The 23,280-nt window shown below is 35.8% G+C and overlaps 1 protein-coding gene and 1 pseudogene across 3 annotated transcripts in view; both read left to right on the top strand.

Moving 5' to 3' along the window:
- DPY19L4 (dpy-19 like 4) overlaps positions 1–23,280 on the top strand; it is a 61,258-nt gene that overhangs the window by 24,355 nt on the left and 13,623 nt on the right. For 2 of the 3 annotated variants that reach the window (XM_036830485.1, XM_036830484.1), the window contains 8 exons: positions 3,486–3,609; positions 9,161–9,295; positions 11,799–11,930; positions 12,032–12,130; positions 12,688–12,761; positions 15,721–15,879; positions 16,798–16,920; positions 22,049–22,169. In XM_036830485.1, coding sequence (XP_036686380.1) covers positions 3,486–3,609; positions 9,161–9,295; positions 11,799–11,930; positions 12,032–12,130; positions 12,688–12,761; positions 15,721–15,879; positions 16,798–16,920; positions 22,049–22,169 — 967 coding nt within the window. The remainder of the gene's footprint in view (positions 1–3,485; positions 3,610–9,160; positions 9,296–11,798; positions 11,931–12,031; positions 12,131–12,687; positions 12,762–15,720; positions 15,880–16,797; positions 16,921–22,048; positions 22,170–23,280) is intronic. The other variant, XM_036830483.1, reaches the window with a different exon arrangement.
- LOC118883538 lies at positions 5,901–6,282 on the top strand (annotated as a pseudogene).

The following is a 23,280-nucleotide window of genomic DNA, read 5'->3' as shown; positions in this document are numbered from 1 at the left end:
TTTAGATGTCAGTTTTTCCCAGGAATTTCATTGTGTTCCAAGGAATAATTCAAAAAATAATTTTGAATTATTTAATTATTATTAATAATTTAATAATTCAAATAATTCAAAAAAGAAGGAAAGAGTTCACTGCTTCAACTTATTTATTATAGTATTATTTGTAATAATATGAAAAATTAGAAAACAACCTAAATATAAGGGAATGGTTAGGTAAATTGTAATATGTCAATGCAAGGGAACATATAGCCATTAGAAGTTATACTGATATTGCATAGGTGTTTTTCAACTTTCACACATTATACATTGGATTGACATGCCAAGCTGTTTTTCACGTCTAATCTAAATCAATGTTTCTCAAACTTCAGTTATATATATTTAAAACTTAATAATCATGGATTCCGTGTGTTGATTTAAGTAATTTGAATGGTAATGCTACTTAAATATAAAGCATTAAACTATGTTTTTAAGCTCCTTATGTATTGAAACCAATTTACTAATAAAGTAACAAACCAGTAAAATATTAACTAAAAACTTTAATGTGAAAAATTATATTTTGCTAACGCCAAATTTCTACTCTCTGTGTATGACAAACCTACACAGTTAGGTACCGTGAGATGACTTGTTTCTCATCATGTTGCTCTGTTCAGTCCATTATGAAATCTCTTTTTTTTTCTTTTACCACAGTGATCAGTACATCATTCTGTTTTTACTTGGCAATACATCATTTAGTATTAAGACCATCTCATTTTTTTTCTGATTAGCCCAAGCTAATTGAAGTAGTACTGTGTTACCAACTGGATTGTTAACACAAACATGGAAGTGAGTCCTGAAATCTTTTTGGCAGTAGTGAGTTACAAAGTGGTCATCCAAGTGATTCAGGTTATGTTTATACTATGATGTGTTTAAAATGAAAACACAAAAACTCAGAGTTAGCTGATCTCTGGGAATGTATCCATAGATACAATTGATAAAAGTAGTTATTATTTGAATTGCTGGTTTGTGCTGCTGTCTGCTAGACTCTGCCGCTGGGGAGAAAAAGTGAGTCTCGTTGGATTTTGTCACATCCCACTGTTAGCCTTCTGGTTCTCACTACCACCAGGCATGGATGGTGTGGGGAAGAGCAAGAGTAGCACAGGTGTTCAGGACTGTGGCCGTGAGGAGGCTTGTTCACGTGTAGAGAATAACTGGCAGAGACCCTACTCAGTTTTTGCTGCAGTGACTAGAGAAGATTTCCTTCATCCCTTCTCCAGACAGTGCTTCTGGTGCAGAGTTTTATAGGTTTCACTGCACTACGCTGTGCGTTGGGTAAGGGTAGTGAGTGAGTCTTTGGAATGAGGATTGCCAGGTTCACCTTCCCAATCCTAGGCTGATAGAGTGGTTGACAGAGTCCTGACTGGAGAATAGACATCTTCTCCTTTGTGCTTCCTGACTTATGACATGTTAATATCTTGTTTTGTCTTTTAGAAAGCTAACTTTCACAACAATTTTTCATAAATAATATTGTATGAAAGTAAGTGGCCTTTAGAATACATGATGTTCACTAAATGGTATTGCAGCAATCAAATCTGGAAAAGAAATACTTACTGCACACATAGTAAAATACATTCCATTGGATTAAAGAATTAAAAGTTAACAATGAAACCAATGATCACTATACAAAAACATTGGTTCCTATTTTTAAAAACTGTTTTTAATAGGTAAAGTCAGAAACAATGTAAGTGTATAACAATAGGAGCTGGTTAGATTATGATAAACCTGTACAGTTATGTGCCATGACCATTCAATATTCTTGAAGTATATTGACATATATACTATGGAAAGATGCTCATAATATATTGTTAAGTAAAAATAGTTCATTACAGAGTTATAAAAGAGATAAGATCTAATACTGTTTACTAGGTTCTGGACACTGTACTAAGTTTTTTCCAGCTTTTATTTCATTTGATCTTCATGTTTTTAATTTATGTATATATATTCAATTACATATACATTCATAGAACACAGGTTATTTTCTAATACTTTTTAGAAATTTTATTGAGATGTAATTGGCATAGAATAAACTTGTACATATTTAAAATGTACAAGTTGATAATTTTAGACATTTAGACACACTTGTGAAACCATCAACAAAATCAGTATAATACACATTATCACACCCAAAAGTTTTCTTGTGCTTCTTGGTAATCTCTCCCTCTTTCCTCTTCTTACCCCACCTCTACTGCTGTTCCACTGTCTTCAGGAAACCAGTGATCTGCTTTCTGTCACTATAAATTAGTTTGCATTTTCTGGAATTTTATATAAATGGAGTCATATAGCATATACTTTTTCGGGTTTTTTTTTCCTCCACTCAGCATAATTATTTTGAGATTCATGTATGTTGGGTGTATCAATAGTTATTTCTTTTTATTGCTGAGTAGTATCCTATTGTATGGCTATACTACATTAAAAAAATTTTTTTTTAATTTATTTTATTTATTTTTTTGGCCGTGCTGCATGGCTTGTGGGATCCTAGATCCCCAGCCAGGGATTGAACCTGCGCCCTCGGCAATGAAAGCACGGAGTCCCAAACCACTGGACCACCAGGGAATTCCCTATGTCACAATTTGACTGAACTAAATTACACACAAGAATGTTTGTCTCCATTAGGAGAATTATGCAGCAATTTTCATGAAGTTTTTAAAGCAATAGCACCTTAGTTTTTTGTGTGGGAAATAGCCATTGGGTTTATGAGATCCAGATTTAATTATTATTGGGAAGGGAGTCCATTGCGGTGTGAGGATATGCATAGGAGACAACAGGCTCTCAATGAAAACTGATAGAGGAGAAACTTAGGAGGTGCCTGCAAAGACATTGTGTTTGATTGTGGAGATTTTCAAAGCTCTCTAGATCTATCACATAAAGGACTACTGTAATGTTAATTCTTTGTAACCTGCTGATTGAGAAAAGTATTAAACTAGATATCAGAAGATATGCATTGTAATCCTAGTTGTGTCACCTGCTAGCTATATGACTTCATTAAGTCGTCACCTCTCTGAACTTCGTATTCCTTTTATATAAGGGTTAGTGTAAGAACTGTGGATCTGCCAGGCCTGCTAGTTATGTAGTGCACATTGTGCTCTAGAGAGGGATAGCCATCTTGTTAAGGGAAGGGAGGGTGGGGGGCTGAACTCCAGTGTACCCTGCAGCAAGCTGTGTGTTGTAGCATGAGGCTTTATCTGCCTGGAGCAGGGATGCCTTTTTCAACTTCTCACAGAGGCCCATCTATTCATCAAGCAGACACAGCAGCACTAAGTCTTCCTGGGTAGGAGGTAAGGTAAGGGTGAAACACTATTAATTTGTTCAAAGACGCTGTATAGGTAATGGTGGCTTTGTCCATGCCTACCTCACAGGATGTGGAGAACAGTGTGTGAAAGAGCCTTGAAAAGTATAGTGTTACACAAATATAATGTCTTGCTATTTTGCTGTTCATCTGTGGTTCATTTTAGGGTAGATACGACAAGAATTGAATACTCCATTCCTCTAAGAGAAAACTGGGCACTACCATATTTTGCATGCCAAGTTGCTGCACTTACAGGCTACTTAAAAAGCAACTTAAATTCTTATGGAGAGGTAAGATACAAATTTATTTGTCACAATTCTGATGTATTGCAAATGTGGTACATAATTTTAAAGCTATTCATATTAAGAGTTAAATTATAGTCAGTGAAACCTGGTTACTACACAGTAAAGGATATAGTTAGGTAGTCTTGTTATAACAGTTATTCTGTAATCTGATTGACAGTAAATTATATTTATGAGAAAGCAGGTGTTATATTGTTTTAGTACGGTTACTTGACAAATATATGAAGAATATCTTATTTTGAAAATTAATGTCTCGTTATTTTACCATTTCTCTCACTTCTGGAACATTGATGGCCTTTAATCATCACAAGTTGAAGAATATTAATGAAGATATAAAGAGTGACTACAAGGGACAACAGTGGTAGCACTGCATATTTTGTTTGCCTGTATGTTTTCTGTGACTGAGGTGTAGGTAAGGTAGTGAGCTTCAGGAGACTATCCTGGATAGTTTAGATTCTTACTGTTGTTGTGCTGTTGTTGTTGTTGCCATAAGCCCTTTCAGCAGTCAAGTGAAGCTTAGAGACTCTGTCTCAGAATAATGATTTTAAATGCATAAAATAAAATAAATGTGATTATAAAAGGCAACCAATTACACTGAAATTGACTTAAATGTAGCAATCCTTTGACAGTCTGTCTGCCTGTCTTAGGTTAAGAATTCCTGGCTAGAAAAAGGGACTGTAGGGACCTGGTTGGCCAGGAAATTGTATTTACTTACGGTTCCTTTTTGAAATCTCTGAAAAATGTTCTTTCCTCCTTTCAGTGACGTCAGATGTCCTGAGCATAGCAAACTTTATTTCATTTTTTATAACACTAGTATTTCCTTTTTTATCTAAAATAATAACACATTTCAGATTTGTAATTTTCCTTTTGTTGGTTTTGTATAAACAGCTTTCTGAGAAAGAATATTTTCTGTAATAGGGAGTCTTTGAGTGTTTTCCTGTTACATTGTGCAGCCTTCTCTTAGGGAAGAATAGTTCTTCAATTTTTGAATAAAAGTGTATAATATAGCAAAATGAACTGCCTAAGCTTCTTTGTATTTACCATTATTTTGAATTAATATGAAAGTTTTGTTGCCAAAAAAAAGGTTTATCAAATATTTATTTTATTTTATTTTACTTTTGGCCATACCGCCCAGCACGTGGGATTTTAGTTCCCCGACCAGGGATCGAACCCGTGCCTCCTGCAGTGGAAGCGTGGAGTCCTAACCACTGGACCTCCAGGGAATTCCCTTTCAAATATCTTTTTAATAAAACCATTATTCTTATTTATTTTAAAAGAAGGAGTTTTGGAAAAGGTAGAATGAAATGTAAACTTATTTTTTCCCTTCTATACTATATTTTATATTTTTCTGAATAACTTTTTTTTATTGCCATGTTATGTATTCTTTCCAGTATTTTTTAAATTCTAACTTTTTAAAATTAAAGTAATACAGGGGCTTCCCTGGTGGTGCAGTGGTTAAGAATCCGCCTGCCAATGCAGGAGACACAGGTTCAATCCCTGGTCTGGGAAGATCCCACATGCCGTGGAGCAGCTAAGCCCGTGCACCACAACTACTGAGCCCACGCGCCGCAACTACTGGAGCCTGCACACCTAGAGCCCGTGCTCTGCAACAAGAGAAGCCACCACATTGAGAAGCCTGCGCAGCACAACAAAGAGTAGCCCCCACTCGCTGCAACTAGACAAAAAGCCTGTGTGCAGCAACGAAGACCCAACATAGCCAAAAATAAAATATATAAATAAATAAAATTTTTTTAAAGTAATACATCTACATTGTACAGATGGTAAAAAAAAAAATTCAGTCAGTGCAAATGGATACATATACAGTGAAAAGTATATTTCCGTTCAGTTTACTGTTGTTTACCAAGGACCTGGTGCTTTTGGAAGGGATCCAAGAATAGCTTATACCCCTATTTTAGTTTACACTTTGTTTCTCCTTTTTTATTTAACCACAATTATTTTTCTCTATTTTGAAAGTATTCCATAATATTCTCCCTTCTTCCCTCCCTTCCTCTTTCTCTTTTTTTCCTCTCTTCGTATTAAGGTAAAGGAGGAAAATTGTCCTTATCAGTTATTTGATTATTTATAACTAACCACTCATCTGATACTCAAGAGTACACAGCAAGGGCAAAATATCTATGCAAATATTAAAGGGTAACAATACTAAGGATTCTATAAAAACATGGTAGTAAAAAAAAGCAGGTTTACTGTATTCTTAGCCCTTCAGCTTAAAACTCAATTTTTTAAAAAGCAAAACTGCTCTTTCTGCCTCTGCTGCCGCCATGGTGCCCGTGAAAAAGCTTGTGGCACAGGGTGGGCAAAAAAAAGAAGCAGGTCCTCAAGTTTACTCTTGACTATACCCATCCTGTAGAAGATGAAGTCACGGATGCTGCCAATTTTGAGCAGTTTCTTCAGGAGAGAAAGTGAATGGAAAAGCTAGGAATCTTGGTGGAGGTGTTGTAACAATTGAAAGAAGCAAATGCAAGATTACTGTAACTTCTGAGGTGCCTTTTTCCAAAAGGTGTTTGAAATATCTCACCAAAAAATATTTGAAGAAGAATAATCTGTGATTGGTTATGCGTAGTTGCTAACAGCAAAGAAAGTTATGAATTGCATTACTTCCAGATTAATCAAGATGAAGAAGAGGAGGAAGACGAGGAATAAAACTCAATTATCTGGTATATTTTGTATGAGTTCTTGAATAAAACTTAGGAACCAAAAAATATACCTATATAAAAAGCAAAACTGTCCAATCCTTCAATTATGTTTGCTTCCCCTTGAACTTACCCTATACACACATGCCTTTGTGTGTGTGTGTGTGTGTGTTGAAATCTAAAGAAGGTTTGTACCTGAATTAATAGTATTGTATCAGCATCAGTTTCCTGGTTTTGACAGTGCATAATGGTCGCGTAAGATATCGTCGTTGAGGGAAGCTGGGTGAGGCAGTCCATGGGAATTCTTTTTTTATTTTATTTTTTTCTTTTGTGGCTGTGTTGGGTCTTTGTTGCTGTGCGCTGGCTTTCTCTAGTTGAGGCGAGAGGGGGCTACTCTTGATTGCGGTGTGCCGGCTTCTCATTGCGGTGGCTTCTCTTGTTATGGAGCACAGGCTCAAGGCGTGCGGGCTTCAGTAGTTGTGCCTCGCGGGCTCTAGAGTGCAGGCTCAGTAGTTGTGGCGCGTGGGCTTAGTTGCTCCGTGGCATGTGGGATCTTCCCAGACCAGGGATCGAACCTGTGTCTCCTGCATTGGCAGGCGGATTCTTAACTACCGCACCACCGGGGAAGTCCCATGGGAATTCTTTGTACTGTTTTTGCAACTTCATGTGAACTAATTCAAACTAAATATATATATGTATTTTTTATTATAACATTTTTACATGCATTCCTTTTCTGGGGGGAAGGGTGTATAATTGTATGAATTTTTGTCATGTGTAATTTCAAGTAACCATTACCATAATCAAGATGTGTATGTATATATACACACACACTATACGTCACTTATGTTACCCCTTAATAGTCATTTCTTTCCCTCAGCCCTAACCTCTGGCAACCATAAATTTGTTCTCTATCACTGTAATTTTGTCACTTTGAAAGGTTATGTAAATGGAATTCTGTAGTATGTTATCCTTCAAGATTGACTTTTTTCATAAAGCCTAATGCCATAAACATCTATCCAAGTTGATGTTGCATGTACCAGTAGTTTGCTCCTTTTCGTTACTGAGTAGTATTATAGCAACATGGATATTTTAATCATATATTTTGTACTTTGCTTTCCACTCTTGAGAGTAGATCTCATGGTCCCAGTTGCATCAGGATATCCAAGATCAGATCTTTTGTGCAGTTACCTGGAGCCATCCAGAGATATCTGTGGCTGATTACTGAAACCCATTTAATGTTACTTAAGTAATGTATATAAAAAAGCTGACAATAAAGGCATAGTTGAAAATGAAGTGAGAAAGGTAAGGGGTAGACAAGAGTGCATAGAATTTTGAAAATGTCCAGAGAAAGGAGAAACTTAGGTCATTTTCCAGATTGTGTTTAACATGTGTTTCTATTATTATTATTATTATTATTTTTAATTTGGCGGCACCGCACGGCATGCGGGATCTTAGTTCCCTGACCAGGGGTCCAGCTTGGGCCCTGCCAGTGAAAGCACCGAGTCCTAACCACTGGACTGCCAGGGAATTCCCTCTATCATATCTTCACTGCATGTTCTTAGAGTAGTTTGAGAGTAAACCTTTGGAATTGGCAATTTGTTTCATTATACTGTAGCTTTTCCCTAGCATCCCCAAAGTAATCTCTAAGTGGCCAGTAGGTTACTTAAGCTGGATCTAGATCTGACCCTTCATTGATTTCTGGAGCTGGTTTTTCTGAGGATAATGGTTTTAGGCCTGGTTATTACAGTTCTGTTGTTCCACATTGGAAGATTTCCAGAACACTTTCTCTTACAGCTATGGTGATAGATAGAGCAGAAGCTTATGTATTCTATTAGTGCTGAGCCCTTCTGGGCCTTGCCCTTGATATTCGATCAACTGGTGGAATTTTTCCACCTCTTACATTTTGTTATCTGGTCTTAATCTTATTCAGGATGCTGAAAAATTCTTACATCTGCTGATGGTCTGAGGTATCTCTGACTCTGGAATTTATCATTGAGTATAGTCAGCTGAGTCTGAAAGATTTAGTTTTAGAGAACACAGTTCTTATCTTAGGTTTCTTGACTTGACTCTTATTGTCCTTTCATTGTTCTTATCAGAACCAATTCTTTTGACACTATGGCTGATGGAAGAATTAGGAATAAAAATGTAGGTCCCTAGAAGAAGTTGAGACTGTTGCTAGAAATATGCTAAGACTTGGTTTCTCACTAAGGGATCACTGGGGAGATGACATTTGGAAGGACAGAATAGATTTTAGCCAGGAATATTTCAGGCAAGGGCAATGAAATCTTTGTGTTTAGTACTTTAGCAGATGAAAACAGCTGAGAGTTTTATATGGTTGACAGTACAAACTTTGGGAAAAGGTAAGGCCACACTGTGCTGAAAGGAAATGAAAAAAGAAATGAACTTTTTTCCATGGGGTGTGGAATAGGCTGAGACATAAATAGACTAATCACATGGAAGCTCTTAGGAAAATATGAAGCACCAGGGAGTGAAAATATTATAGAGTGAAAGGAGTTACTTCCACTGTAACTAAAGCCCAGCAGTCAAGTCTAGTAAAAGCCACCATTTAAAAATATTTATTCCTTTATCTCTTTTGGGGTGAAAGAAAATTGTACTGAATTTTCTTTTTTTCTTTGTCTTCCTGAAGTTCTCAGTATAATGTTGAACATTGAAGGGCAAGTGGTTGATTTCTCTCTAGAGTGCTTGATTTAAGATCTTATTGTTTATGTAAGGATTTAATAATTATGTGATTTAAAAACAAAGTTTCAAAAATTGTATAGCCTTAAAGTGTACCCCGTAACAGAGCTGCAAAATTTGAGGTAACAACCTCATAGATTTTTATAGTAATGAAGCTGTTGATATTTAGTTTCTTTCTTTGTTTTCCCTAGAGGTTTTGCTACTTGTTGATGAGTGCTTCAACTTACACATTTATGATGATGTGGGAGTACAGCCACTATCTCTTGTTTCTTCAAGCAATATCTCTCTTCTTGCTAGATAGTTTTTCACTGGAGCAAAGTGACAAGGTATTATGGCATTTCAAAATTATGATTTTAAATCTAGAGAATAAATGTCTTTATAGGGTTGTATAAAACCATTTAGCTTTTAAGCTTAATTTGAAATGTTTTAATAGACTCTGATTTATACTTATACTCAAAATGTTGCTAAACTCATTCTCCCCTAGTCCTTTTAGAAGCACTTTGAAATTCCCTTAAACATGGTCTGCTTAACCAAAGTCACCCCTGTGCTTCCTCTCTATTTCTAGCCATTTCTTCATCTTCCCTTTCTGTTTCTTTAAAAAAAAGAAAAAAGTGAAATATAGGAATGTACAAAAGAATATATGTATGCTGTATATACAGTGTATAGAAAATATATGAGTATTTGAACACCCAGGCCAATATGGAGCATATGAATACTAGAAGCCCCTTTTTCTCAGTCACATCCTGCTCCCTCCCCATCAGAGGCTGACTGTCCTGAATTTTGTTAATCCTTTCCTTCTTTTTCTTTGTTTTTTTTGCCACCTATCTATGTATTCCTAAAACTATGTTGTCAAATAATGTATTGTTTACTTCTGCCTGATTTCCTTCTGAGATTCATCCCTGGTGATGTACAGAGCTATATTTCATTCATTTTTATTTATTGATGTATTCTATTGCTGATGAACATTTCAGGTTTTTTCCAGTTTATTGTTCATATGACCAATGCTGCTATAACCATTTTTATACATGTCACCTGGCACAGAAATGCAAGATTTTTCTAGAATATATAGTGGAATTACAAGTCAAATTCATAGTGGAATTACAAGTCAAAGGATGTGTACGTATTCAATCTAACTAAAGATATCAAGCCTTTCCCCAGAATGGTTATATCAATTTATACTTCAGTCAACAGTAAAGGTTCCCATAAACATTTTGTTCCTTTGTTTCTTTATCTTTTTCTCTTTTGCCCTCTCTTATCTTTTTTTCTTTATTTATAAACATGTATTAAGTATTCAATATGTTGTCTAAGCCAGAAATTTGGGAATCTTCTCGCTCTTCTCTTCCTTTTCTTCAGATGGTCCAGAATTCTGATGAGTACTAACATTTAGGTTATTTCAATAGAGAGAATTTAATATAAACAATCATTAACCACGTATAAAGTTGTTAACTTGTTAAATGAAAAGGTAATAAGTACCTGAAAGTATTATAGAGGTAGCAACTTCAGGAAGCAGCTACCACCCCTAGAGCTGAGGGCTGAAAGGAAGAATTTGGAATTATTAACACGTAGAAGCTTAGAGGAGGGAAACCTGTGGAGCTGTAACAGACTTCTGAGGAAGGGCCACTACTCAGCTTTGCTGGTATCTCTGAACTGGGAAGAAGGGCTCTGTGGAAATGGGACCCAGACTTCTGAGAATGGTACTCTGGCCAGCTGATTCTGCCATCTCTGGGGTAAGAAGATGTGATAAAGCTCGTTCTTCAAGTGTTAGGAAAACTGCAGCTGCATCCAGCTGCCTTAACAGGAAGGAATTACTCTGTTGGAGTGAAGAAGCATTGCTGAGGTGATCCTCCCAGGAACTGCAGGCTGCAGTAAGGAACACGCCCCTGCTCTCTCCTCCAACCTTATTATCTCTCTAGCATGGATTGGCAGAGATTAATAGGGAACCAAATGAAAAAGCAGAAATGTAGATTGAAGAAGCCGGCCCCAGCATTACGAGGCCAGGATAGAGGGATAGGTTTGGAGCTAAGAGAACCAGCAGCCAAAATGAAAAAATAGAACATTACCAGAACCCAGAAGATCCCAGAATGCCCTCTCTTGTCATTGCTTCAGCCTCCCGACAGTGAGGTATCTTTTTAAAAAATGGCTCTGGCCTTTTAGGGATTTTTTTTCTTTCGGTTTTTTTTTTTTTTAACTTTTAACACTCTGCCTTTTGATTCCTCCCCCTCCCCCCAACTAGTGTCTGTATTTTGTCTTAGTTCTCCCCTTTCTAAAAAGAATTTATTTTATGATAGATTAAAGTATTATACTATTGAATTTTAGAAAAGAAATATAGTAAGACATAACTTTCCTGGGAGATCTTCTATTAGGAAATTGAATTTAACTTTCTTATTGTCACTGTTAAATGGACCAAGTGCAAAATACTTTTCTCTGGTGCTACATTTCATGGGAGTATATTTTCACTGGGTAGGTTTTGGGAACTGCTGCTAACGGTTATGATTTTTGATTTATGCAGCTTGATGTTGCATAGATGGACAAGACAAACCAAGTGAAATTAAGTCAGAGCCTGGGATTAAAGAAGGTTCTTCCAGTCTGATTTAGACATCCATGGTTTCAAAGCTTTTTACTTTGTTTGCGGAGAGTTCTTTCTAAAAAGGAAGTGATAAATTAGTTACATCCCATGGCATTAAAACTACGAATTGAATGGTTGTAAATATAATACTGTCCAAAATTATAGTAGAGCATTTACTTTATAATTGTAGTCAAATCTTATCTAGTGAAAGATGTACAATAAAATTCATTTTATTCTCATTCATTTTATTTTTGTCCCAACAGGTTCATGAAGTTTATAAAATCTATATATTTTCTCTCTTTCTGGGGTATTTACTGCAGTTTGAGAATTCAGCTTTATTGGTATCTCCTTTATTAAGTTTTGTAATAGCCTTAATGCTTGCTAAGTGCCTTCAGGTAATTAGAATTGCCTTTTTATCATTCTTGGGGTGAATTTTTAAATTGTTAATTTTTTTAAACCTCACTTCTTTGTTCATATAATTTTCCCCCCTGCATAGCTGAATGTGAAGAAAGGAACTTTCGTGGCTAAAATAATGAAAGTGATTAATTTTTACTTGGTGTGTACTCTGACAGTGACATTGAATATTATAATGAAGGTAAGTAACTCTGTGTTTGAGATTCATGTGGTAGAGCAAATTGAATAATGAAATATACTGGGCTAAATTTTAACGGGAATAATGGGATAGCAAAGTAATAGAGTTTGTGCAGTAACATTTTTAGTTGAACAATAATCATACCTAGTATATTAGGTGAGAAAATAGGATTCTGAGTCTTTCCTATAGAAATACTTTTAAAAAATTACACTTTATTTTTCATTTAATTTAAAATGTCATCATTACCCAATTAACACTAAGTAGTATATGGAATAAATTCAGATGAGTAAAAGACATTCAAAAGAGTGGGTAAGTTATTTAAGTCAGGTGGGATAAGGTTAAAATCTTACTACCCCATTATAGTTTTATGCTTAACTATAAGGTAATGTGATTGACTATGCCAATAAATCTCCTTGCTTCATAGTTACATCATGTATTTTTAATTCATATTTTTTGTTTTGTAGTCTTGCTGTGTTTTCTAGTTCTAGTATTGGACTGAAGCATATTGCTATAAACTTAGCTAATAGTTCTTTGTTGTAACTAGTGTTTTTCTCCTTCAGATGTTTGTCCCACACAAAGAAAATGGACATATGCTGAAATTCCTTGAAGTAAAATTTGGACTAAATGTGACTAAGTAAGTTTTAGATTATGTAAGTTTACCTAACTCTATACCACTTAGAAGATAAAGAGCAAAAATAATCAAAGGAGGGAGTATACACCTAATTACATACCACTTAGAAAATAATTTGGGATATTAGAATATCTAGAAGAAATAAGACATTAATACTTTTCTCATTTAAAAAATAATCTCATTTAAGTCTTTTAAAATTAGATATACTTAAACCTCAATAGCATCACAGTATGTTGAGGCTACTTTCCTTGATGAGGAATGATGATACAATCTAAGGTCAGAATAAATTAAAGATTTAAAATGAATAAAGAACCAAGGAAATTTTAACCACTAACCAGCAAAATGTTATATTACAAAGAGTATGGGTGTAAATCAACTATAGTTCAATTAAAAAAAGAAAAAAGTTCATGATATACTCCAAATCTATACTTAAAAAAAAAAAAAAGGGCATAGGCATTAAAAATGGGGTGGTCAGTAAGATATTTATTTCATAGCAAAGAATCTTACCTTTGGTCATAATAGTGGATTGGACCAGAAGCTGACTTTTTAAATTCAAAAATAGTGTTGTACCTTTTGTTTGTTGGTTAAATGCATTTTTTAAATCTAAAATGAAATAAATGATTTTATGTACTGATAGAGTCCATTTGCATAACAGAAAATATATATTCACCTATATATATCTCTAGTTCATATAGTAGACCGTAGAATCTTATAATCATTTGCTGGGATTCCATGGGATTTTAGATACTGTGAATGAAATTTTATGTTGTGATATATCAGCTAACCAAGTGTTTGACATGGCTTAAACCCTGGAGAAATCTTCTGAAGTGTAAATCGTATATGGCTATCTACTAAGATAAAAGGATCCTTTAAGAGGCCATGTGCTTCATAAAGGTAGGGACCATGTCTTTTTCAGGTGTATTTGTAGGCCTGACACTCAGTAGGCAACTAGTAAAAGTTGGTTGCAGACCTCCATAATTGATGGCCTTTTCACTGACTTTCTCTTTAACCTTGGAAGACTCTAGAATGAGCCTAGCATTAAGGTCTGCTTTTGTCCAGTGTTTCTTAGTTGACGTTATATAGTGCGCTTTGTTCCTCATGTCAGGTACTAGGCTTCACAAGGTAATATACTGGGTATTTTAAGATTAAAACTTATTAATCTTGTCCTTAAGAATATTGCCAGCTCATTAGATAGTTTTTATACAATTAATGTCATGGGTGGTATAAATAATAAGTGCCTTATGCGCAAATGTGCCAGTTGGATATCAGGATTTGTAATTCACCAGAATTTCAGGAAACATTTCTGTTGAGACGGACTTCTAAGAATCAGTAAAGAAGTGTTAATAAATATTTATTTAATGTGCAAGGTACTGGGCCAGGTACTCTGGGGGATACAAAAATGACTGCAATCTAACACATAGCAGATTGCGTTAAGCACTATAATAAAGGGATAATTAAATTACCATGGGAATATGGGGAAGGAAGGATTGAGACTGGGGTTATGGAAAGAATATCATTAAATTGGAATTTGAATTAGACCTTATAGAATTAGTTACTTTAGTAGGCAGATTTTTTTAAAAAGTGCTTTCGTCCTAGGTACAAAATATTTTGATGGCAGCCTCTTTGATACAGTTGTATAGCTGTTTGGCACATTGTGAAACTTTGACCTTTTAGTTTAAACCCAGTGATTTGTGAAGCATTCTCAATCTATCCGTGAGCACTCCTGAACATCATTCCATCACTTACCTCCTCCCCCAGGGCTAGGAATTTCAGGATTAAATGGAGGTTGAAGATGGATTGGGAGTGAGAATGCAGATAAATCTACGTATAACTAGGAGGCTTGTTGATTATATTTAGTGTGGGTTAAAAAAAAAAAGTTTATCCGGGCTCTTATAGCTCAAAAAAACTTACATTTCAAATTTTACGATTTCTGTCTTAATAATTAGATACCTCTTTTTAAAATGGGTCCTAGTCGAGTTACATTTATCAATATAAAACAGGGCTGTCCAATAACAATATGACATTAGTTGCATACCTAATTTTCTAGTAGTTGCATTAAAAAAAGTAAAAAGAAACAAGTGAATTGAATTTCAATAACGTACTTTATTTAATCCAACATATTAAAAATATTATTTTAATGTGTAAACAATATAAAATGATTGAGATATATTTTGTATTTTTTTTTTTTAATTTTTTTTTAAAATTTATTTTATTTTTGGCTGTGTTGGGTCTTCGTTTCTGTGCGAGGGCTTTCTCCAGTTGCGGCGAGTGGGGGCCACTCTTCATCGCGGTGCGCGGGCCTCTCACTGTCGCGGCCTCTCCCGTTGCGGAGCACAGGCTCCAGACGCGCAGGCTCAGTAGTTGTGGCTCACAGGCTTAGTTGCTCCGCGGCATGTGGGATCCTCCCAGACCAGCGCTCAAACCCGTGTCCCCTGCATTGGCAGGCAGATTCTTAACCACTGCGCCACCAGGGAAGCCCTATTTTGTATTTTTTAAATTCCTTTTTTCATGCTTTTTTTATCTTTGAAGTCCAGGGTGTATTTTGTGCTTTAAAGACTATCTCCATTTGCACTGGCCACATTTCATGTGCTATTAGCTACATGTAGCTAGTGGCTATCATACTGGACAGTGCTTTTAGAGGTTAGACAGTTGAATTTTTTTGTTATCTTCCAGGTAAAAATAGAAAGTAAAACTCCCCTAAAACTGTATTGGGTTCTAGAGATGGTCACATTGCTGGATCATAAAAAAGTAGTAGTTTTAAATTTATTAGGGCAGTTTGTCGAGGAGGGTTACTAATGCTATTATTTTCATTTATAAAGGGTATGACCTTGCTGTTGTAAGTTAATGGATTTAGGAAATGTGTTTAGTTTTGTCTTAGTTTTTACTGAGATGAAAAAAATAATTTTAAGTTCAGTACTTTAAAACATCTGTGATTCTAATATCATGCTTTTGTTTTCTGTAGGAATTTTACAATGAATTGGCTCCTATGTCAAGAATCCCTTCAGGCACCATCTCAAGAATTTTTTTTGCGATTGACACAGTCTTCTTTATTACCTTTCTATATTTTAGTGTTAATTACTTGTTTTTTTTCTATGATTCAAGTTATTTTTAGGAGAATTAAGTAAGTACCTGGGAGAACCAATCATATTCCTAACTAATAAATTATGGAAATATATAAAACTTATTTTTAATATCCTTCCAATATTTGTGTGTTTTAGAGTTTCTAATTGAATTCTCTCTTTATCAGTGTGTAAAATATCATTATAAGTTAACTAGATAAAATTCAAATTTAAGCTTATACATCTAAATATGCAATATCCATATTTATTTATTTAGGCAGTGCCGGGTTTTAGTTGCAGCACATGGAATCCTTAGTTGCGGCATGCGGACTTCTTAGTTGCGGCATGCATGCGGGATCTAGTTCCCTGAGCAGGGATCGAACCCAGCCCCCCAGCATTGGGAGTGTGGAGTCTTACCCACTGGACCACTAGGGAAGTCCCTGTAATGTCCATTTTTAATGCAGGAATAATATTTAAATAATCAGTTAAACTTTTACAGACTCATTCACTAATTTACTCAGATTTTTTACTTACTGTAAGCATAATTTTTTCTACTTACATGAAACTAGTAGTATAAGTGATTTTAAATTATAAAGTTTGACTATTTAAAAATATTTTTATCAAGCTTGAAAGGAGGTTGTGTGTAGTATCTTAATTTTGAGAACTTAGTAATTCAAATTATTATTTAACTATATTGATTTAGCAATCACTAGTTTAGTGATAATTCATCTTAGAAAAGGAACCTGTGTATCTTTTTTATTATATTTCCTGAACTTTCATGTTTAGTCTTTATTGAGGCAATTGTCTTCAAGTTTCAAAAGCCATTTTCAAAGACTTGGAGATATGTAAGTTAGGTATTTGACCAGAAGAATATACTTTCAAATTTTAAGAACTACCTGTATTTTTTTTATGAAGATATTAAAGATCTTTGATTTTTCAAATAAATATTTTCGAAGTAGTAAAAAACACATTTCTTTCAGTAGTGGTAAGTCCCTGAAAGAAACTGTTACGCTTGAAGATGGACAAATTGGAGAAAGGCCAGAAATAATTTATCACGTGATTCACACTATTTTATTGGGCTCTCTTGCAATGATTATAGAAGGGTAAGTGTATATTTGAGCCATTTGTTTTTACAAAGAATTGTCCTTTCTAATGGTAGTTAGTGGATACTTTCAAGAACACATTTATAAAACACTATAAAAACTCAAAAAAACCTTAATCTAACTGGAGTTTAGAGAGGTGTTTCTAGTACAATGAACCGATATTTACTTATTAATTTATGTGTTCAAAAACTATTGAATGTTTTCCAAGGGCCAGGCTTTGTGCTAGGTGCTGGGGGTACAGTGGTGGACAAGAATCTCTAACCTTATGTGACTTATGGTCTAATGAAGGTGACAGATGCTAACCACACAAAAATAAAATTATAACTTTGATAAGCGAAGGAGAGGTAAATGGTGTTATGAGGGTGAGGGTTCAGTATACCCTTTTCTTTGAGGTTTGACTCAGATGAGAAATAAGACATAGGAGTATAAAATGGTTCTGAGCACCCAATTTCAAAGTGGGGAGGAGGTTTCTTCATACCAACAAACAATTCTCTGGACACCAGTTGGGTATCCTACAATTCAACTCAATTTTGACACTATCTGCCAGAAGTACCGTCAGAATCCACAGGCTTGGGTTCAGTCCAACAAGACTCCCCTGCTACCTCTTCAGACAACCAGTTACAAGTCCAGGTTGTCACCTGTGTTTCTGGTGAACTGGCTATAGATCAGAGGTTCCCAAGACACCCTCCTCAGGTTTGATTAATTTGATAGAGCAGCTCACAGAACTCAGAGAAACATTTTACTTACTAGATTACTGGTTTATTATCAAAGGATATAAATCAGGAACAGCCACATGGAAGAGGTTCATAGGGCAAGGTATGGGGAAAGGGCTGGAGCTCCCATGCTCTCTCCAGGAGAGAGAAATCCCTACATGTTCACCAACCGGGAAGCTCTCTGAACCCTGTACTTTTGGGGTTTTATGGAGGCTTCATTACATAGGCACGATTGATTAAATCATTGGCCATTGGTGATTGAACTCAGCCTCCAGCCTCTCCCCTCCCCAGAGGTCTAGGGGGTAGGACTGAAGGTTCCAGCCCTCCTCTCATCGCCTGGTTGGCTCCACTGGCAACCAGTCCCCATTCTTAGCTGCTTTCTGAAAGTCACCTCATTAACATAATAAAAGATACATTTAAGCTCTCAGCACTTAGGAAATTCCAAGGGTTTTGGGTGTTGTGAGCCAGAAACCCGTGGTCAAAAACCAAATATATATGAGAAATATATTTTGGTCATCTGAATGATTCTGATTCTGATAAAAGTTGCATTGGAGAACTCTTTTTTATGTGTGACCAAAAGGCCTTCGAATATCTTCCACCCCAAACTGAGTGTAGTCCTTAAATTTCAGGCCTTCCCTCTTGAATGACCAGAGCCTTGGTAAGCCTGCTGCACCTATATACACCCATGCTGCAAAAGGAAGATCCAAAATGTAGAAGCCTATAAGTGTTGGTTGAGCATGCTCAACTGTGTGTCACCTCACACTCACAGATCAGATAAATTGCTGCCACGAGGAGGAGCAGTTAAGGCTCTGAAATATAGGGAGGGGGATGAAAGCAGGGAGAGGTGAAGAGTATTGATATAGTATAAGATTTAAGTTTGCTTTAATTACGAATACAGATACAGAATCACAGTCATTTTAGCAGTACCCGTGGTGCTTTCACCAGCACGAAGCATAGTTATTTTCTCATTGTATTGGTTTTTTACAGGTATCTTGACTATTGTTTATATACATCACTACTTCAAAATTATAGTAATTATTAGACCTGCATTTAATGTATTAATAAACAAGTACAAATATTGCTGTATTACAAATACAAATTTTATTATTTGATATCAGTATTTCAGTATAATTGGTTTCGTTTGTAAGCCCATGTATTTTATGCATTTAGAAATGTTTTCTTATAAGGGGTCCACAGACTTTATCAGACTGCCAAACCCATGACTAGGGGGTATCTCTATGGAAACTTGAAGTGAGAATAAGGTTCACTCTAATAGTTAGCAATCCATAGTGCCTAAATAGGATGAAGAAGTGTATTAATCCATGAATATTTTAAGTGATTCAGGGTTTGAGTCTCATCTTGTTGCCTTGTAGTACTAGAATTTTGGAGCATGGTTTACCTTTTTCCCCTCCTTCCCCAGTTTTATTTCTCTCTGAAAAAGAACGTTTTGTTATTCCCACCATTCTTCATTGTTGGATCTGTCATTTTAAGTTCAAGATCCCTTTTTTGAACATGTAATCTGCATTATTCTATCATTGGTCCTTAATTCTCTAATTTACTCACTAGACCTCTAAGACATGATCATCTATTCATGCAGATAACTTGCATGGTCCCCTAGGAGGTGCCCGGCACTCTACCAGGTAGGCAGTAGGGATTAGAGAGATATGAAATCTAGTCTTTTTGAATCTTTTGAAAGAGTTCCTATTCTAGATAAGTAAACCAAGAGCTAGAACAAAGTAAAATACTATGAGAAAGGTATACAGAGGGTGCTTTGGTCATCCAGAGGAGAGGTACTAACTCACTTGTGGAAGGTAGGTAGGGGAAATCAGCTTAAGGGAGATTTTCTAAACAGGGCCACAGTCTTGAGAGATAGAGATTGGCCAGGCTGTCAGTTTTCTCATGTGCCTGTGTGTGTGTGTATGTGTGTGTGTGTGTATAATAATCTGGGAAAAAGAAGTATTTTTGGGGAACCAATACTATGGGATGAATGTGAGGTAAATAGCGAGACATGTCTGGAAAAATAAGCAGGGAACAGATCAAGTGTTTTAAGCAGAAATTTGACATCATCAACTTTACTTTTTTAGGGAAAATCTCTCTGGCAGCAATGATTGAGAAAGGTTTGAGGAAAACAAGATTAGAGGAAGATAAACCAGTGAAGAAGGTATCATAGTAGAATCTAGAAGTGAGTAGCAATGGAGATGGAGTAAAGGGGCCAAAACTAAGATATTTGGGAATTGGAAACTAAATAAGGAGTAGCAGGGACTGTGGTGGAGGGATCCTAGGAAGAGTTGCAATTCAGAAGCCAAAGGAAGAGTTTTTAAAGGATATGATCAGAGAGAAAAGACAGTGAGGAAAGAGAGATGAGTGTAGACTTCAAGAAGTCTGGCTATAAAGGGAATCAGAGGCTAAGGCAGCAACTAGAGAGGGGTGCAGTTTTACCAGGAGGGAGAAACTTGTGTGCTTTATGGGATGGAAACACTGAGATTGTTCTGCAAACTCTGGCTGGAACTCTAATCATTTAGGGAAGTAGTAGGAGAAGAAACTGAAAAGGTATGTCAGGACCATATTTTAGAGGGCCCTGAAAACCATTTGGGTGAGTTTTCATTTATTTCTGTAGGTATTGGGAAACTAAAGATTTTTGAACAGAACATGTCTTCTCATAGTTATGTTTGAAAAGGATTCATCTGGCATTTGGTTGAATTGGAAGAGAATTTAAAAGTTGAGATGTTAATTAGCTGGCTATTGAAATAAAATGGTAAGGAGGGGTTGGATACGAAGAAATCAGTGGATTGGCACAATGGTGCAATGTCTAGAGCAGAGAGCTTGTGTTCCAAGGGATGTCATATACATGTAGTTCAATGTGAGTAGTCTCTCCTGGAGTTATAAAGCAGACTCTAGTATTGTTTCTGGCTGACTGGAAAAATAGGTTTGGTATTTTCTGAAATGGGGAAGTTATTGGTTGGAGGAGATACTGGTTAACCAGAGGAAACGAATGCAGTTCCTCTGTCTTAGCAACATGTATTCTATATACATCCAACTACTTCTCTCAAAGCCTGATTCAGTATTCATTGTTTTAAACCTTAAGTACATTCTCAAATTGGTCCTTTTGCTTTCATATCACCCTAGACCTTATATAAATTTTTTTATACTTATTTTCTAATTGTTTCCCATGTGTTCAGTTTTATTCCATCTTAATAAAGCCCTCCTTGAGGGCTGTAGCCATGTCTTGTTTTTCTTTTTTCCTCTCTAGTACTTTGGTCACCCTGAAGTGTATGATCAATAAATTTTTATTAGATGAATGTTACTTTGTTTTCCCCATTTCATAGCTCTGCTGTTTTATAAAACCAAAATAGTTCACATTTATACTCTGGCCTCATATTCTTCTAGTCTCTTTTGAGTTTGTCATCAAAGAATATATCTTAGAAGGATCTTATTGTTTCCTTAGTCTTAACTACAAAAGTTATCTTCTGAGCTGTTATTTTTCCTTGATAATCTGTGTGAAGCAATGACATCCACAAATTTTTCTAAACTCTTCCTCTTCTGTCTTCAGCTTTTACCATCACCTAGGGTGATGGGTTTCTTTTGTTTCCTCTACAAGTTACAACTTAAAGTAAGGTCCTGCCTTTTATTTGCACAAGTTCATTTTTCTGTACACCTGGATTTTTAATCTCTTTAAGTTAAGGGCCCCAATTTTTCAATCCTGTTTTTAAAAAATTAATCTCAAAAGTAATAATGCAGATTGTGTAACAAACCCAAATAATATAGATATGTATGAAGTAAAAAATGAAAATCCTTCCATCCCAGTCCTCAGAGGCCACAACTGTCAGCAATATCTTTTCAGATGTTATTTTTTGGCTATACTGCATATATGTACATTAGGAAAAAAAACACCAAAAAACTAGGGTAACAGTATACATAAAATTTTGCAGTTTGCTTTTTTGTTTTTCATAAGGATTTATTATTTAATCAGTACCTGTTGAAGGATAGTTAGGTTTCTTTTTTTTTTGCAATTAAAACAACATACTGCACATGTATATCTTTATACATTTATGCTAATATGTCTGTAGGCTAGATTACTAGAAATGGGATTGTCTTGGGGTATTTAGAATTTTTATAGGTTCTGCCAAATTGCCTTCTGAAAAAGTATAACAGTTTATATTCTCTCCAACAGTACAATTTTACTACACCTCATCTATATTAATGTCTTATTTTATCCTCATTTTAGTAACCCACATGTCTCTTGATTATTTAAGAAGTGAGTAACAATATGTTGCTGAAAATTAGAGGCTAAGCTTTTTCATTCTCCTTCAACATTGTGGTATTTTCATGAGTATTACGAAAGAACTCAAAAGAGAAATCCCATAATAATGATGTTTATAGGATAGCTCATGTATGACTCTTTTTGTCTTTTCCAGCTTGAAATACCTCTGGACTCCTTATGTGTGCATGTTAGCAGCATTTGGTGTATGTTCTCCTGAACTTTGGATGACACTTTTCAAGTGGCTTCGATTACGAACTGTACACCCAGTATTGTTGGTGAGTCATTGTTATTTTGTGTTAAGTTCTTGTTTCTCTTTGAATTATATAAATGGGAACCACATGAATACAATTAAAATAGCATGAGTAAGGCTTCCCTGGTGGTGCAGTGGTTAAGAATCCTCCTGCCAATGCAGGGGACACGGGTTCGAGCCCTGGTCCAGGAAGATCCCACATGCTGTGGAGCAACTAAGCCCGTGCACCACAACTACTGAGCCTGTACTCTAGAGCCCATGAGCCACAACTACTGAGCCTGCATGCCACAACTACTGAAGCACACAAGCCACAACTACTGAGCCCACCTGCTGCAACTACTGAAGCCTGCGCGCCTAGAGCCCGTGCTCCGCAACTGGAGAAGCCACCGTAATGAGAAGCCCGCGCACCACAACTAAGAGTAGCCCCCACTCACCCGCGTGAAAGAGAAAGCCTGCGTGCACCAATGAAGACCCAACACAGCCAAAAATAAATAAATAAATAAATTTATGAAAAATAATAGCATGAGTAAATCGCATTATGATTTATAGGTAGAAAAAAAGAGTCTATGGAAAACATTTTTTTAATAATTTCTGATTGTAAAAGTAGTGTGTTTCAATGCAGACTACTTAAAAAATAGAAGGTAAAAATATAAGTGAATCAATGTGAGAGGCTTTCAAAAATTAATTTTGATAATATTTTTCTCAGTTTGATTTAGAACTATGGTATGTTTTCAGTGAGAATGGAACATTTACACTGTGCCCGCTATGTGTAATGTGCTTGCAATAAAAAGATAAATAAAACATGATTAGGGGAATTTCCTGGCAGTCCAGTGGTTAGGACTCTGTGCCTCCACTGCAGGGGGCACAGATTCGATCCCTGGTTGGGGAACTAAGATCCTGCATGCCCTGTGGTGCGGCCAAAAAAAAAAAAAAAAAAAAAGAGAAAACAAAGAGATTAATTTCATCAGGTGGATTACAGTCTCCCAGTCATAAAAACAGATAAGAAGTGTTGATAGGGTGCTGTTGGAACAGAGAAGGGCTAATTAATTCAATTTTTTTAGGGATTACCTTTTATTCCGTTTGATGAATTCAAAGGGAATAAAAACAGAGGTAAAGAAAAAGCACGATATATTTAG

Source organism: Balaenoptera musculus, chromosome 17 (assembly GCF_009873245.2).
Source record: "Balaenoptera musculus isolate JJ_BM4_2016_0621 chromosome 17, mBalMus1.pri.v3, whole genome shotgun sequence".
Lineage (NCBI taxonomy): Eukaryota > Metazoa > Chordata > Mammalia > Artiodactyla > Balaenopteridae > Balaenoptera > Balaenoptera musculus.
The sequence above is the reverse complement of the archived record's forward strand: the minus strand, read 5'-3'. Positions and strand labels throughout refer to the sequence as shown.